This window comes from Trachemys scripta, chromosome 5, assembly GCF_013100865.1.
Source record: "Trachemys scripta elegans isolate TJP31775 chromosome 5, CAS_Tse_1.0, whole genome shotgun sequence".
NCBI classification, from domain to species: domain Eukaryota; kingdom Metazoa; phylum Chordata; order Testudines; family Emydidae; genus Trachemys; species Trachemys scripta.
In genome coordinates, this window is record NC_048302.1 from 83,873,596 (window position 1) to 83,891,945 (window position 18,350).

At 38.5% G+C, this 18,350-nt stretch overlaps 1 protein-coding gene across 3 annotated transcripts; it reads right to left on the reverse strand.

Moving 5' to 3' along the window:
* Window positions 1–738: 738 nt before the first annotated feature.
* VPS37A (VPS37A subunit of ESCRT-I) lies at window positions 739–18,336 on the reverse strand. Of its 3 annotated transcripts, none has more exons than XM_034772773.1 (12): window positions 18,014–18,336; window positions 14,525–14,599; window positions 13,186–13,300; window positions 11,053–11,153; window positions 9,744–9,951; window positions 9,464–9,534; window positions 7,997–8,124; window positions 7,856–7,914; window positions 7,707–7,775; window positions 6,052–6,195; window positions 4,668–4,748; window positions 739–4,342 (listed from the first exon to the last, which is right to left on the reverse strand). In XM_034772773.1, the coding sequence occupies exons 1-11, from the start codon at window positions 18,142–18,144 to the stop codon at window positions 4,668–4,670; spliced, it is 1,182 nt and encodes a 393-aa protein (XP_034628664.1). In that variant the 5' UTR covers window positions 18,145–18,336; the 3' UTR covers window positions 739–4,342. The 3 variants fall into 3 exon arrangements, with proteins under 3 accessions (XP_034628664.1, XP_034628666.1, XP_034628665.1); XM_034772775.1 differs by lacking the exon at window positions 18,014–18,336 and adding an exon at window positions 16,170–17,686; XM_034772774.1 differs by lacking the exon at window positions 14,525–14,599.
* Between the last annotated feature and the right edge of the window lie 14 nt (window positions 18,337–18,350).

Consider the following 18,350-nt stretch of genomic DNA (forward strand, 5'->3'; position numbering starts at 1 on the left):
AGAAGAAAAAATGTCAGATCAACTCTAATTTAGATCTTCTCCAAGCAGAGCTTCAGGTTTTTTTGTTTAAGATACAAAGGATGTACACTGGAGGAAAATCCAATGAGGCATTTGTTTATTCAGCACTTATGAGGATGGAGCCCAGATACGTTTTTTTCTTTCTAGTAGCTGGCAGTATTTGTCGCCTTCATTTACTCAACTTTCATCAGCTGCTGCATGCACTGTAGTTTCCGCAGACACATACAGAGGGCTATATGATGCATCTTAACTTCTCTAACAAAGGACAAAAGCTATAAATTGTCTTGATCTTTAAAGGCAGGTCAGATGTGTCATTTACAAGGGCGATAAAGAGAGCTATGAAAGCCAATAATTTTGACCATTGATTAACACCATAGTACTAGCCACTCCTCAGCTGAAACTAGTTTCTGAAGGAAGCACGGGGAGTTGATGGTGTCAAGACTTAAGAGGGACAGAGTAATTCAGTACAGAGGGCTGGGCATGTTGGCTCTGAGTATTTATCCCAGTATCAGGCTGGCTTCCACATTCACTGGTTGTGTGGGAGAAGCTTCCCAGTGCCATTATCTGAGCACCAGCCACAGGGATACAAAACAGCCTGTCCAGCACTGACTATATTACAACTAATAGCAATTAAGAAACATGATAAATGGTTCCAATTTCACTAAGAGGTCCTGCAGTCAGAATACATGGTATCCACATGGTAGGTAAAGGACTAGCTGATTGATTATTTTAAAAAGCTTTATTTATAGAGTTTCACATATTACAATGTACACTAGTCAGTCCGGTACATATACACAACTACCTTAAACTTTCTCCCCCAAGGTTTATAGTCAGACTTACTTTTGAGCCTCAAGGGACATATTCCTAGGTCTTTAAAAGGAAACAATAATGAAGACTGGTAAGAAACGGTTGCTTGCCCTGACTGTTTCTAACCTGTTTTTGGCCAAGGTCCAAAATGGTACAGCTATAGGAGCATCTGAAGAGCAAAAAACCATGTGATTAATTCCAAACCTGTTTATAAAATGGTTATGCAACTGACCCAGCTAGTAACTTACAATCTGCTTATATGTAATAAAGTCTGTTGCTCATAGTGCTGGTGAAATTTGATAGTTATCAACCTCACTTTAGAATAAAAGAATGTGAAACAGATTGGGAAGTATATGGCAGATGTTAAAATGGCCCCTTTCAAGAGTGTGTAATCCCAGTGGGAGATCTTGTCAGCCAGCTATTGTTGTATACGAGACATTCCCAAAGGAACGTATTTGACTTCGCTGCTTTATACTGCAGGTGGAAGAAATCTTTTCAATATATGAAGTGCTATGACCCCTACACAGAGAATTCAGCTCTGCATGTCAGCTGTCAGTTGATCCAAAGGAGAAGGATAGAGATTTACATTAAATACAAAAAATGTTACTGCTGAGATGGAAGTTAATATAAGGTAATTACCATTAAACAGCAGTAAATAGAGAAATTAAATCAGTTACTGCAGTACAGACATAACCAACTAAAGTAGAGGAATACTGATGACAAATTGGGTCCTCTGTTCCTAATTTGCAAATTACTGAACTGAATATTTTCTGAATATCACCGTTTTTCACTTGGTGTAACACATCTGTATATACTTTGGCACAAAGTGTGAGGCTATGCAGTGCAGGCTGTCAACAGGCATTAGTCTGTCTGTCTTCTCTAATACTGTATTAAGCATTTCCTAAAGTTTCATTAGGCCTAGAACATGCAATATTATAGAAAACAGACTTTCCATAGGCCCAACAGCAGCCTTCATGTTCCAGCACTCTCAATGGGACAGCTATTTCAGAGTGGAGTTGCAGTAAATCTACTTAATGTACATGCACTATAAGGGAAGGTAAGAGGGAAATTGTGAGCTACTTATTGTTTTGAAAGCCACACCCACATACTTTCATTAATCAGTGTGTAGAACATACTCTGAGGGCTACAAAAGAACGTAATATTTGGTGCAGGTGCAAAAAATAAAATAAAATAAAATAAAGAAGTTTCAGGTCAGCCTGAAACAAAAATGTTTTGAAATTATCGGCGAACTAATATAAAAAAAAGTAGAGTGTCAATCTAAAACATTTAAGTTTAGATTGAGGGTTTTTAAAAATAAAATTGAGGGAAATTCAAAAATATTTTTCTTAAACAAAAGTTGAATCATTTAACTTTCAAAAATGCTGAAGTTAACTGTTTCAACATCTCTGATGGGTGCCCCTTTCCAATTGACCAATCCAAATTCACCAGTTGTTTTAGCTGATCCAAATCTGCATTTTTCAGCAAAAAAAAATAGAGGCAAAACTTCTCCCAGCTGTACATTTTAATGTTCAAATGTTTTTTTGAGGATTAAAATGTACAAGTCATCTTTAAGGGTAATGCTTTAATTGGTACAAGGAATATAATCATCATATAGTCTCTCATTTGCCTAGTACCTCTCATCCTGTAAGATCTCTATCTGGTTTACAAACTGAAACTATGCTCAGGGATCACTTTGCCCACCACCATATTAGCAGCTGTTTAAAACAGCACACCACAGTATAGAGCACAGAGAATAAGTTTTCCTAAATAAAACTGCCAGGTAACTATATGAATTTAAAAAGCACCCATCAATGTAATTTAGGTAAAAAGAATATTACCCCATTTGAAATTTGGACAGCATATATGGGTTAATATTCCTACACTTGTAAGAAGTGCTAATGGATCTTTACTGACTACAAAGAGTCAGATTTAAGTTTTACCTCAAGCTCAAAAAAACCCAGCATTTTCAGGAACACAGCGGCTATATTAACACAATGCTGGAAGCATTCAATTCAGTACTGACTTAAAGGTTTCCTACCAGTAGGTGTCACTCTAACCTCTAAGTACTGACCTTGTCTAACCCTGTTTAGCTTGTCGGATTTGACAGGATTAAGTAGTGTAGCTGCAGACTCAAGATCATGAAAAAAGTTCCCTTTTCAGAAAGTCTAATGCATTTCCACCCTGCTTCTCTTCACCTTTTCAGAAGAGATGTGGGGAAGAGAGAGAACAATATCAAGATTCCTGAAGAAAGTTACAACTATGATAGAAATAAAACAGAATTGCAGTAACTAACTCTATCCCAAAATTCAGGATATAGCAAATGTATCTATTTCTCTAGAATCTGTATTTTCACTTCATGACTCAATTCAGTGGCAAGACAGACTAGAACATTAAAAAAAAAAAAAAAAAAAACTTAGGGTTGCATTTTTCACCTGTAGAACTTTCTTTGTAATTTGCAGTTCATGCATATTAAATATATATCCCCTCCCCTAAAAGGAAGCGCACCTGACAAACAGGTCTAGTGATCAAAGGACAAAGATCTAGAAATCACCAGATAAGGGTTCCATTCATGGCCCTTACCATGACTCACTGCACAGCCACTGAAAAGTCAGTTTCCTTGTATATTAAATCCAGGTAACTACCACCTCACAAGGGAAGTGAGAATTAAATTAAAGCTTGTAAAGTGCTTTGAGTTCCTCAGATGAAAGACAATAAACACCACCAAAATTATGTAAAAAGGTGGCCTGATTTTTTTTTTATGTTGTGCAACAACAAATTCCTTTGGTTTTGCTTAAAATGAAAGATGATGTCTGGCTGAAAGCTCTGTAGCTAGTCACAGTGATGGGTGCCTTGTCACTTCAGAATGAAGAGTCAATTTGTACTCTTAGTATAATAGATAGTATATTTACAGACTGCTGGTATAATATTTTTCCAAAGCATCCGTTCCTTAAACTGATTCTACTTATTCAACAGGATGCAGGCAACGTTTAATTTGATATTATTTGAAATAAAAATAAACTGGTGTTGATTTTTGGCATCAAGGAAGGGAAGTCTGATATTTCACTGACAATTATAAAAAGCGTTACCAATCTCCTCCCCACAAAGTTCATCATCCTCAAGAGTCTTCATAAAGTAACCCAAGCAAATGTTTCAAATTCAAAATACAAAAGGTATGAATTATGTTTTATAAAATGTACAAAGCTAGCCAAAGTTACATGTTTAGATATTTAATCTCTAAAGAATGGCAGGATAGCAGCAGGAACTTAAATATGGTAAGGACTATCAACAATAAATACAAGAAATATTAGTGCAAAGATTGCAATAGAAGGATTTCTTGAATAAAATGAGAATATAAAGAGTCATTCTAATTTGTACAAAACAGTCCCAGCACTGTATACAATCTGTTCTATAAATACAACCATTTATGATGAAATGCTTATTTGCAAATAGGTGTTAGAAAATGTGCTTTGTTGGGTTTGTTCACTCTTCTCTTGGCAGGTCTAGTTCGCAGGAAAGTCTATGAAGACAAAAATTTCTATAATTAGACAGTTTAACCTCCTAAAAAGCTATTTTGCAGCTCCTTCCCTCCCTCCAGTTACAGATACGTATTTCAGGAAGTAGATGTTCTCCCCAACCCATACTTTTTGAAAATACCAACTATTTCCTTCCTTTGTATAGAAACAGACAAACAAGGAATTTTGACTTGAAATTGATCTACATCAAGAAATGTTATGGGAAATACTAATAATGTTAACATGACAATTTGCAGTTAGTAAATATAGAGTAAGTGCTATGAAGGTAATGCAAAGTATGTGGAAGTTTGCCTTCATGCAGCAGTTTACCTATAGTGGAGCATGAAATTGGCTGTGCATTGTTATTGCCTGTTGAAGTTTCTCCTCTTTGGCTCGTCTACAGTGGCAAATCTAAAACACAAACAAAATGGACCAATTAGCTCTGAAAAGAATAACCTACTATGTTTCATTTTTGTATTCTATACACCTAATCCCTATTTCTTTCTTTTTTAGTTCAAAAGTTGCCTATTTCATGGAATCTTAAGAGAGACTGACCTGTGGACCACTTCCCTACCAGCAATTCCACCAAAATTCACTCATATTTGCAAGAACACTCCTGAAGCAGTTGCTTATGTAGAAAAGTAATTAGGGAAATATTTACAGTATCATTAGATGACTTTACTATGATTTATCTGCAGGAAACAAGAACAGAGACCTGCATGTGCAGTGATCAGGAACCATATTTTAAGACTATCAATTTTAATTATTCTCTATTATTTCATCCTTAAAGAGTTAAGGAAATTTAAAAGTTATGAGGTTGAGACTCTTAACATAGCACATTATTCTACATATCCTGTCTCTTCCTTACCGCTCTTAAAACTGCCCAACTGGTTTTCTTCCTTATTTCTGTGCAAGAATGGGAGGACAATACTATATGTGGGAGAAATCACAGAAATGTAGTACTAGAAGGGACCTAAATAGATCATCTAGTCCAGTCCGCTGCACTGAGTCAGGACTAAGTATTACCTGGCTCACTCAAAGATACATCTCATTGCTTTTGCTCAAAAAATGGGATGGAAGGTTACATTTCATCATGCATACGCATTTCTGTCCACCTTGTAACAATGACATTATGTCTCATTGACCAAAAACAAAACAAAACAAAAAAACAAACAGTGCACCCTCCCCCTTTACAGTTTAGCACACACACACACACACAAAATATATATATATGTGCTAAACTGTAAAGGGGGAGGGTGCACTGTTTTTTTTTTTTTTTTTTGGTCAATGAGACATAATATATATATATACACACACAGAGAGCAAAGTAAGTTAAAGGGTCACTGCTATCGGAGTGTGGCAAAACCACAGGAGATGCAAGGCTCTGTCACAAAGCACCTTCTAAGATTAGGGGAACTGGGCATAATAAAAAGGAGTATATAGAAGGCACATACAAGAATAAGCTAGAGTTCAAGTACGTGAGAGTCAATTTACAAAACTACAAACCATTTCTAATGTTACTGACAAGCTATATAAGACATGTTGCCATCTTGGAAGAATCAGCATAATTAGTTAAGACTTTTAAGAAGTGTGCAGCAGGTCACAGAATCCAGCATTCTGAATAACAGAATTGCTCCACTCTTAAAAGTGATAAATACTGGTTTCATACACCCCACTTGTACAATTAATTTCAGCTCGAGAGTATACTACATACAGTTCTCTTTTCCATGAAGCTACTAAGAAAGTCATCTATTTCCATTTTTCCTTCCAAGAAATCTTCTGCAATAGTGTCAGACTCCTCTTCGGCTTCATGAGCAGCTACTTTCAGTCTGGCCTGCAAAGCACTGGAACTGCAACTCTGAGGAAAAAAAGTTTCCTGCTAATGTTAAATGATCATTGAAAACCATGTTTATTTTACACAAGATAGATAAAGGAATGCATGAAAACAGCTTATGGGTGTGGGAGAGAACATTACTGTAGTATCTTAAAATTAAGACTGCTAAGCAACTTAGAAATTTGCCACCTACAGGAATCAGTGAATGTTTAAATTGATAAAAAAAATCTAGACGGGAACACAGAATGAAGACGACATTTGGCAGAGTAACTGATTTGGGCTGACTTACCCTTACACCTGTGCAGAGCTCCACTGATTTCAGTGATACTGTGTGTGTTTGTTAAAGCCCACCCTCACAGATCTGACTGCAGGGTCCCCAAGGCCTTTGAAATCACTGTTTCTAGAAGTCATTATTAAAAGATGCTCTAAAGCAAAATATAAAAAGTAATCAATAGGCTTCACACTTGAAGTTCACGCCAGAAACTTAAGGACTGGTCATGAACACGAGTAAGTGGAGCCAGGTGAAAGTATAAAATCTTTATAATCATGGCTTTCAGCTACCTTTGGAATACAACTGACTGAATAATTTAGTTTACTTTTTCTAGGAGGAATCCTGTTCAAAAAATAGTTTATTCTTCTAGTCCCAGCAACATGCTTGTAGCTGTAAATTGGTATCTATGTGAAACAAAATAACTGAATGCATCAAGACAAAGGGAAATTTAAGCTGAACATACTGGTATTTTTCCTGACTAAACACCAATTTGACAAAGAAGAAAAGTTTTATGCCAGCTCAAAACCAACTTTTCAGCTAACCAACTCCTGTCACCTTTTCTTTATCCAGCTAGGCTCAAAGCCAATTCCGCTGGCCACATCTCTATTTTTGTAACACACTTTAGCTGCACTTGAAAATAGTCAAGTCTTGTTAAACTGTGATACTGATATTATTAAGTGAGAATGACTTACTTATAGTTGGTACTTTTATACATATTATGTGGAGATCTAAGCTGGACTTTAGCCCTGGTGTTCTTTCCCCTGAGGTAAGTTTATAGTGCCTGGTCTAGAACTCTTAGCTAGGTTTTAACTGTGTTCTTGATTTTATCATCTAGTCTGTTACAACTCCTCTCATCACAATGAAGAGTTTGATTAAATCATCTTGCTAACTGGCTTAGTTAATGAATTTTTTTTTTTGGTCAATCTCTCTCCCCAATACCTGCCATTGACCAAATTTGTCAGGAACAATTCTAATGGCACCATCACTCAGCATCTGACAGATTTTTTGCTACTGTACCACTGAATGTGAAATAGAATCTTGGTTGTACTACCACCTTCTGTTTTGTTTTTAAGCTAACTTTACACCTAAGAACCGACTGCAATAGAAATATTACATAGCTCCACTTTACTCAAATCATGGGAGCCATGCACACTAACATAAAAGCAGAATCTGGCCAGAAGAATATTCTTTAAAATTTTTATTATACTTTTGTCCATAATTTGTAGAATGTTATTCAAAAGACAACATGAAAATAAAGTTATACCTCACTAAGCTCATGCTGCCTTTGCATCTTCTTCTCAAAGGTGGCTTTCATCTGAGTAAGCTGTTCATACTGGGGGGGAAAAATATTTCTTAAAAACAACAAACATTTCAGCTATTTCTTTTCCAGAAAATTTATTTTTATTCACTTACTTTATCCAGCACTGTTTGCCTTTTCGCCTCTAGACTGGGTTCCAACAGTAAATTTTTTTCTGTAAAATAAATAAGCTGTTTAATTTTAAGAGATACGGTTCTGAAAACACACCCATAGTTATAAATATGTTGAAGTCTTACTTGCTAACTCTTCAATGCTTTTCACTAAGTCATCTTTATCCATTATGATTTGCTTCAGCTGGGGCAGATTCACAAACTGTTCCAGCAAAATATCCTCCTGCTCGTTCATATCTGTTAGCTGTGGTATACTGGATTGAAAAAAGAAAAGGATATACAGCAAAAGGCCAATCAAAAATGAAACCTAGCAACTTATTGGGGATTTTTTTTCCTCCAGCAAAGAAGCCATGTTGTTTTATATTTTCTTGCACTGGACGCTACCATCTGCAGTGGACAGGCTTTGAAAGGTGGTGTATTAGTGCCTTTAGTTTCAATCTTTACTTCCTTACTGTGCTCCTGAATGTGTTATCTAGTTCTGATGCAACACAATTTGAGAAATTAGACTAGAAACATAATATTGTTGGCAAATTCTGGAGCCCTATGGAAAAGTTTAGGAGATGATTCATTGAGTCCACATTTCTCTTTAGTCATCTTGGAAGGCTCAGATTTGCTGGTAATGTTTCTTAAAAATAAGAAAAAAACAAATGAACCCTCTTTGCTATATATAAACATATGCTACTAGTGCTTACAAGCCTCATATATAAACTGCTTGTTGACAGCCTGCATAACTTTTGACACACCCTTAAGAAGGAATTCTCTGTTTCCAGAGACCCTCAGAATCTGTTGTTCATCCTGCCAAACCTGGAAATGTATAGGAAAGGTCAACTGATTTGCATTCTACAAGAAAGAGTTTTTGGTTTAGTCAACTATTACAACAGGGGTTAAGAGTAGGACATCAGAAGGTGAGCAAATCCATTATCTGAGACTAATTTAATTGAGGAGTCCATTTCTTTCAGACAGATATATCTGGCTTGGGAGGCTGTTTTAAAAGCCTGAAGGAAATTCTCCAGTGAAGGCTAACTGTTAATGCCTTGCCACAGCTTAAAATAACAAACAGTCAGTCAAGTGGAAGTGTCTGTGAGTATCTATGCAGTATGGATAAATGTTTATTGTAACAGCAAGTATTTACAATTTAAGTTATAAATATTCACAAAAGTGGAAGTCTTTTCTATGGGGGACTGCTGTATGCTGCCTTAATACAGTATATGCCTTCCTGCCTTTTTTTGTGACTCTCTTTTTCCAGATGTTACACTTATTGGGTGCCTGGTGATGCACAGGAAAACAGTTTGAAGGACACAGCAAGAGACTCTTCTATAGTTTGTCAGAGTAATGTAAGACAGCATTTACCTATAGTTCCCAATATATTTTCCTATTAAAAAATCCTGAGCAAGAAAAAAAACTGAGTTAATAAAAGATATGTAGCAACCTACAGAAATTAAGGAAGTCATGGTAAATATGAGTACTGTTTTCTTCTAATGAAACTTTTTGGTGGTTATCTAGCAACAAGAAAAAAAAAAATCTTTTCCAGTTGAAGTAGTAATTGTCATATGCATTACCACAAAGTAACTACTTCTCTCTCCAAGATCTTACCTTAATTCTGAGAGCTCTGGAAATGCATCAGGAACATCAGGCATCTTGTAAGTGAAGCCATTCTGGCCCACCTGAACAGAAGTTTAAAAGCATTATTTAAACTTTGAATAGTAATGTCTTTCTTTTGCTTCTAATCCCATCTAAAAAGCCCTTGCCATAGCGAGAATGGTTGCCTCAGCACACATCTGCCCTGAGAAGGATTTATATTCAATGTCTGGACTAGCTCTGAGGGATGTAGGTGTTAACTGCTTAAATGTTAAATCTCACTACACATACAAACCTGTAATAGTGCTTCTGTTGTTGGAACAGGTAATGGTAGGTCTGTGATCAAGCCATAGGATGGAGCAGCGGGTTTGTCTGTAGTGTAACCTGAGTCAGCAACTGGCACAGAAGCTATAGATCTATTTGTTTCTTGTGAGGGGTATGGAGGAAGAAACGGAAAACCCTGAGGAGTATAAGGAGGCATTCCAGCTGGTTTACTGTAAAGACTAAACAAAAAATTTACCATCAGCAACTAATTGTTTACTGTTCATTTATGATATTTTAATAATACATCTGAAATTACTAGCACACATGCAAGGTACTCAGTTGTTGAGCTTTTGAAGTAGTACACAAGTATTTATTATCTCAAAAGTTATAATAAAAGTGAGAATAATAAAAATGATAATTCTGCGAGAGATACTTTACCGTATGTTGCTATTTATACAATAATACTTAGAAAGCTTTTCACAATGAAGTAAGTTCAATTCTCTCTCTATCCTGGTAAAGAGTTGAAAAACAAAGTTATATACTCTCAGATTTGATGTAGAGCCAATTGCAAATGTGAACTCAAGTTTTATGCTTCTCAGAAGTTTGCGAAAACATCAATTTAAACCTGGTTTCCACTAAGAAGCCCTTAAAAAAAACTGAGTTGAAATGTCTATTAGGGTTTGTTCACCCTACAAAACTTAAGCGCATCAGCAACAGATAAAGCTTTTAAGCAGTTTCTGAAGTGATTAACTTTTTAAAATTCAAAATTGCATATGACATTGCTTGTCAGTGTTCAATAGTTTCTGAAGTATGGACAAGGCTATAGTGTCTAGGGCCTGCTGTGCATATTTTAATCTAATTATCTATTTGACAGATTCTCAAATGAATTAAAGTTTGGGAGTTTCAGATCCTGAAGTCATCAGCAGGGCATCCAGGAACAAACAACTGCTTACAGGAATCATTGCCTGAAATGCTTGTTTTGCTATTGATACACATTCATTAATCTTCAGAAACATAAAAGCACTAAAGTCAAATTAACATGCTAATACAGGAAAGCCAACTATATTTATCATTTTCAAATTGACCCTAAGTGGACAGATCCATGCCTATCAATTGGCTGAATTATACATTTCCAGTCTGAAATAAAACCATTTTTTGAACTTTTTGCCTCTCCTCCAATTAATTTACATACTAATTATTTCCAGCTTGTTCCTTGACATACAGTTACATTCATACATTTCCTAAGAAAATCTAAAGATGAATCTGGAAATTACTTGTCCAGGTTTTGCATACACTTGAAAATGGTCTGATATCTCAATTTTACCTTTATGTATACTTACTATGGAAATGATGTTGAGCTAGGAGCCAAAACTGGAGGATTCTTCCAAAACTCATCCAGTAAGCTCTGAATAATTTTTCCAAGGTCAGAGTGCATTGTGAACTGGTAGAGAACAAAATCTATATTATATTTAGCACTCCCCTAAAGTACCAAAGAAGCTCAACAAAAAAGAAGTGCATGATTTCTTTTGAATGCAATTGTGATGTTACTGACATAAACTGTGACCGTATAGATAATTTTTGCAACCAAGGTCATATAGTGGCACCAAATCTTGTACAAAGGAGGTTAAATAAGGTTTCTATGACATGGTTATGATTTGCTGATTATGATTCTGCTATCTGTACTCGTGTATCATTTTTGTATTTAAAGTTATAAGTATTGGCTCTAAACTGTCTGTATTTCAAACTTGTGCTATGCTTCTGGGTGACACCCAGACAATTTGGCATCAGCACTGCCTAGCCTGCTTGATGGCCCATTAAGGACCATCAGCTATACAACTGACCCATTGAGAGAAGGCAGATACACCTTGTAACTCAGCAAGGCATGCAGGGACATGTCTATGGACAGAACTCTAAGGTTTTTCCATGCCATGCGCTGGGTAGTTTGTTTTTGGAACAAAGGAAGCACAGGCCACGTGGCAAGAGACTATAAAAGGCAGCTGCAAATCCTCCCTCTTGTCTTCAATCCTGCTTCTTACCTCTGGAGGAACTTTCCTACACTGAAGCTCTGAACAGAGAACTGAATGACCCATCCCAGCTGTGGATGTACTCCAGAGACTTGATTTGAACCTGCAGTTTATTCCATCACTGCTACAAGCCTGAACCAAGAACTTTGCCATTACTGTATGTAATTGATTCAATTTAACCAATTTTAACTCATCTATATTTCTTTCTTTTATGAATAAACCTTTAGATTTTAGATTCTAAAGAATTGGCAATAGTGTGATTTGTGGGTAAGAGCTGACTTATATATTGATCTGGGGCTTGGTCCTTTGGGAGCAGGAGAACCTTTTTTCTTTTACTGAGGTATTGGTTTTCATAACCATTCGTCCTCATAACGAGTGGCACTGGTGGTGATAATGGGAAACTGGAGTGTCTAAGGGAATTGCTTGTATGACTTATGGTTAGCCAGTGGAGTGAGACCAAAGTCCTCTCTGTTTGCCTGGTTTGGTGTGCCTTAATAGTAAAGGAAACCCCACCTTGGGCTGTAACTGCCCTGTTCTAAGCAATTTGTCCTGAATTGATACTCTCAGTTGTGTCCCGCCAGAGGCTGAATCGTTACAGCAATATCATATGAATATGCCTAAACATGAGTTATAACTCATGTATAATTGCATCCACATTGTGTAACAGTACAGAAACAGATAGCTAATGTGGTAACTCAAAATGTGTGTAAACAAGCCCTTAGGGTTTTTAATAAGTCATTTCTTTACGAGTTGAAGTCTCCTGAGCTGTGAGTGGGTGCTGGAAATCTACGTATATGTTCCATTATCAGATATGGGTTATCTATATATGAAATTGTTTGATAGAAAGATGACTAAACAGACCTAATGCTCATCTGAAAGCTCAATAAGTTAACACAATCTGAAATAAAAAGCCATTCAAAGAGTCAAAAGTACAAAATTGGCTCTGTTATTTCAAAGTATCCAAAAATGACAGTGCAAAATTCTTTCTAGGAAATTCCCAAAATGAACTGTAGTAAAACAACTCCGATATATACCTGGTCTGGCAGAGAAAACAAATGAAAGACATGTTATTTGGGATAGCTAACATCTTTAAGACCTGCTTAGTGTTGCATGCATCAGTAAATTGCAAAGTAATCTAATTTTAGATTACAACAATTTCACAACAAAGCAGGAAGACATCTTTGCAAATCAGAATTAAGTCACAACACATGGTACTATCCATATTTAAGAAACCCTACAGTAACCGTCCAAGTCACTGAAGCTTACAGTAGTGCAACAGAAGTTGTTCTGAATGATTAGTAAGGAATATTGTGTGTTTCTTTGTTTTTACACAAAGCACATATAGATTAAGTTTTGTATTCCTAGTAATTTGTTGTCAGATGTACTAGAGAAGTCAGATTGCTACATATATAAAATCTGTTATATAACCGTTAGGGAAATTATACATACATTGCTTATTAATGGACATGCCACATACACTCCTTGTTTGTCCATTAAGTGATGTCTTATTGGCGGGAAAACACTGATCACCGGTTTTTCTTGAGGAAACTGAGGAGGAAGCAAGCTGTAAACACAAAAATACTTTATTATTATTGGCATTTTTAACTGTCTGTGATAAACTTGTCTTATTAGAAATCTGTTGCATTAAGAAAAAATATCAGATACTTCTACTTCCTAACAAGAAAAACTATGCAGACAGAGAGAGGTGCATAAGAGGGATTTTACTTCAGATATATGTTATTAAATTTGTGGAAAAAAAAGAGTCAGCAATGAGTCAGTAATACGAATGGTGACCTCTTTGAATACTTCTTTTCTGGGATCAGATCACTTTAAATAGCAGGAAAAAAACCTGCATGATGTCTCTTCAATAAAAGGAACAGAATGTTAATCAGAATGTTAAATGGTACTGAGGAGGGCAATTGGACTCAGAAAAGGAGAGAGCAGATTGTATTCTCAAGTGCTGCTAAATAGGCTTAAATACCTCCATGGTGTTTTGCGATATACAAACTTCGGGCTTGCTTACAACAGGAGACACACTGCAGCAAGCCAGGGTGTGAATCTACAGCTTGCATTGTGGACCCTCCAATGCACTAAAAGTTTGGAAATGCACTTATACATACTCCTGTTTCAAACAGCAGCATGTGAAAGTACACTATGGAACTTTTAGTGCACTGGAACAGGGTCTACACAGGACATTACCATGTGGCAAGCTAGTGTGCCACAGATGCACACCCTGGCTTGCCACTAATGTCCCATGTAGACAAGCCCTTGGAGAGAAAAGGGCGATGCCCTGGGAACCACAGGAGAGTTAGCCTACGTGACCAGTAACCAGAGCAAATGCTCTAGATTAAAGCAGTAAAAATGTGCAACTAGAACAGCCTAGGGTGCCAGAGACCATAGCATGCAAATTCAGAGGAAACACTGTAAAAAACTCAATTTACAGTAGAAAATATGAATGAAATAATGATCTTGTATGACTGATGTTGTAGTACAGAGAATAAAGAGAATTAAAGAAAAGTTTCTATTAGTTAGTAATTCAATTCAAACTTTAGAAACTGCTTGCCATTTTATGTGACTTAGCTTCTTGCTGAAAAAATGTAGGCTTGCTTTGGAACGGAGCCTGAAAATATGACATGTGCTTAACTTTGAGCATTTACTAGTACAGTAAAGATAAGCACATCTGTAAGCATTTGCAGGAATGGGGCCTTAAGTTTTATTATTGTTACTATTTACAAGGAAAGATTTTAAGTTCCTAAAGTTGTGTTTAAGTAGATCTTGCGCTACTCACACGTTAATATTAATTGTCAGGTTGTTTACGGTGAATGGCAACCTATATTCCACATCTTTCTGTATTTCGGCAATGCTATAAAGGAAAAAATTGTTAGAGTCCAATTAATAATAAGTACAACATTCACAAGCTTACAGACATTACTTTGATTTGTTTTTCTACTATACTTGTTAAAAATGAATGAAAACAAATTGTTGCAATTACTTAACATCTTCACAGAATGCTGACCTAGATAAATTTAAAAAGAGAAGGACGGTTGTGAATTTTTAAGACACATGACTGCCGGCTGTGTACATAAAGGCACTAGAAAAATCCAGGCTTTGTAAATTTAATGTCATCTCCATTTCCCCAAAACGTAATTAATCCTTCTAATTGCAAAGATAATCTTCATACTATGAACAGATTCCTGGTTGCCTTTGTTTCAGTGTGTAGCCAGGCAGACTGAAACAACAAGACTAATGGCTTGTCTACACCATGCAGCTTTTAATGACAAGGCTGTGTCGACACAACCTTGTCGCTAAAAGTCAGCATGTGCAAACGCTCTTTGTCAGTACTTTGTCAGCACTTTTGCCAACAAAATACTTCCAGTCCTGTGAGTGGCATTAGCTTTGTCGGCAGGAGAGCGCTGCGTCGGCAAAACTTTTGTCTTTTGCGGGGGGGCTTTTTAAAGTACCCATGAAAGACAAAAGTTTTGTCGACAACTTTGCAGTGTAGACATATCCTAAGAAGAGTGTGAACTTCTTGTCCTAGTTTATGATAAATTAAATACCCACTTCATCAATTCACTGAAACTTTTCCTATTAGCCTGTCAAAAGTGATGTGCTATGGCTTTGGCATAATAGATGAATTTTACATAGCATATTTTATCTGTAGTTGAAGTGTTATACATGAGCTACGTGAGCTAGCTATAGAAAGAGTCAGTCTTGCACAGTTGTGTTACAGTTTATTTTAAGAGTTATTAAAATTTAATCTAGTACGATAAACCCATAGCATGTCATTTTTGACAGACTAACAGGGGAAAGTGAAATACACACATATATAAAAGACACTTTCAAACTGGAAGTCATATTTAAAACAAAATGTCTTACTTGTGTTGCTAAAAGTATCTTGTTTGCTAATAAAAGAAGGTTATTCATCTTTTGTTATTGCACTACCACCACTATAATGTAAATTGATTAGTCACTCTGACCTGTTTCTAGTTAGTTTCACTTTCAGGTTCTCAGACACAGGAACTGTGTGCTTCAGTGTTCAGATTATAAATAACAAAGAAATGTTTACTGACAATACAGTCATTCCTGTAGAAACTGCACAGATATTAATAGAAAAGTCTGCAATTTGGGGGATAAACAATCACACTCTCCAAGATCTTCTTTAGGGGACAGAGCACTGATACTCACTGAAGGGCCACTATTTAATCAAGTGGAATCTCATCATGAAACAAGTAATTGTAAAAGATGTTCTGAAACTGTGTTTGACAGTTGACAATTGCAACATTCTCATTGTTGGCCTCCGAAACATACGCACAGCATGTCTTTAGTCCATATAAAGTGCAGCCAAAAACTCATCTTCACTGCCCATCAATTTAATTATGCAACTCCCCATAATGGGTCTCTATCTACTATCACATGGAAATTAAGCTTCTCACCACTTCAAATCTCTGTAATTTTGCTCCTTCTGTGTCAGGCTTTGCACTGTTCTTTGTTCCCTCTCCACTCCCCATTTGCTGCCTTCAGCTGGATATTACTTTCCTTCCTCCCCATGGCCCCTCCAGCTGTATCGGGGGCACTGAGGGGCTGGGAGAAAGGCTGCGGGTTCCAAGCACAGCACCAAGGTCTGGGTCCAGGCTGCAAGCTGCTGCCCGGCCCCGCACAGCAGCAGGGTCAGGCTGTGGGCTCCCCGCCCGGCATTGCAGAGAGGCAGGGTTGGGCTATGGGGTCCCAGATGCCTCCCCCATGACTCCACGCAGTGGCAGGATCAGGCTCCGGGGTCCTGGCTGCTCCTCCCCACCCCTGACTCTGCACAGCGGCAGGGTCGGAGTCTGGGGTTCTGGCTGCCCCCTGGCCCTGTGCAACAGCAGGGTCTGAGATCCCTGCCCTGTGTTCTGCTCTTGGCCCCACTCTGTGGGGGGGTCCTGGGCAGAGAGCGCTGGGTATAGGGGTTTGGGAGAGGGGGACTAGGTGGGGGGTACCGTGGTTCTCAACCTGAAGCCCAGGTAACACTTTATGGGCTGCATATGCAGCCCACAGTAATAAACAGGTTGAAAACCACTGTTATAGCCAATTGTATCTGGAGGTTTGGGCTGTCAATTGCATTCTAAATCCCACAACTGTGTAAAATTAATAGATTTTAAGCTTAAAAGGATCCCTTAGACCATCGGGGTTGACCTCCTCTGTAATACAGACCATGGAATTTCATGGTTACCCCTGTGTTGAGGCCAAATAACTTGTGTTTGACTAAATTTTATCTTCTAGAAAGGCATATAGTCTTGATCTGAACCCATCCACCACTTTCCCTTGGGAATTTATTTCAAAAGTTGATCACTTTCACTGTGAATATGTCCTACTTTTACTTTGAGACACTGATTCTTGTTATACCTTTCACCACTAAGCAGAAGAGCCCTTTAGTTCCAGGTACCTGTGAAGGTACTAATACATCAGGACCATGATGCCTCACAATCTTCTCTTTGATAAGAGAACAAACTGAGTGTTAAATTTTGCACTGCAAGACTTTGTCTACAGTAGGAGGGTTTTGCAAAACCCACCAGTGTGGAGGCATTCATATCTGTACAAAAATGTCCACACTAATGCAGCTTAGGTTTAAGAGAATAAATTATACTTTTATAAACAGATGTGCTAGTCCAACTACCTCCACATTACGGGTTTCGTAAGTGTCACAACTTTAGTCACTTTTGTTATGTTTTTGCATCAATATGACAAGAGGAAACAGATACCACTACCTCATCTAAATTAGCAACAACATTCAATTAGTTACTTTTTATTCATGAACAGCCAAAATAAAGGAGGGCACAGCTAGTCCCCTGCATCGTTGACGGAACCGCTTAAGGATTAATTGGAGGGAGGGTCCATCCTTTACCGATGTGCAAAGGCAGGAAGGGAATAAGGATGCACGTTTGCCACAGAACCTAGCACTACCCCTGGCGCTGATGCAGGAGAAGGAACCCCACGCTTGCCTCTGGTGGACTTCGCAGAGCTCACAGTCACAGAACGGCTCTCTGCACCGCCGGACTCGCCAGCCCGCGGGGCGGCGCCGAGTAACACTGAGGCGGTGGCTGCTCTCGGGCTTCCCGGAGACAGAAGCAGACGCAGCCCGTAGTGGAATCAGCACAGGGGGGAGGGGGGAGAGACAGGTACCGCCGGAGAGGAAAGGGGGGGGGGGAAGGGGGGGCGGGGGGGGGAAGGAAGGGGGGGGCCCCGGAGTGATTCCCCCCCCCCCCGTTAGTGACTCCCGCCCACCCCGCCGGTCACTCACGCGGAATGGGCGCTGCGCAGAGACTCAATCTGCCGCTGCTTCTGCTGCTGGAGGCTGGTGAGGGCGGGGAGCGGGGCCGCGGGGGACGAGGAGGAGCCGCCGCCCTTGGACAGGGGGAACAGCCAGTTCATCCTCCCCGCGGCGCCCGGGCCACCCAGCTCCCGCCGCCCCGAGGGGGAGAACGCAGCGCTGCCCGGCCGCTGGCGGGGCCGGTTTTGGTGCCCTCAGCCCCGGGCTCTGCTTGGAAACAGGAAATAAGGAGCGCGAGCCACCGTCCTCTCAGACATCAACACACGTCCGCGTCATCACCGCTCGGCGGACGCATCTATTGGGACGC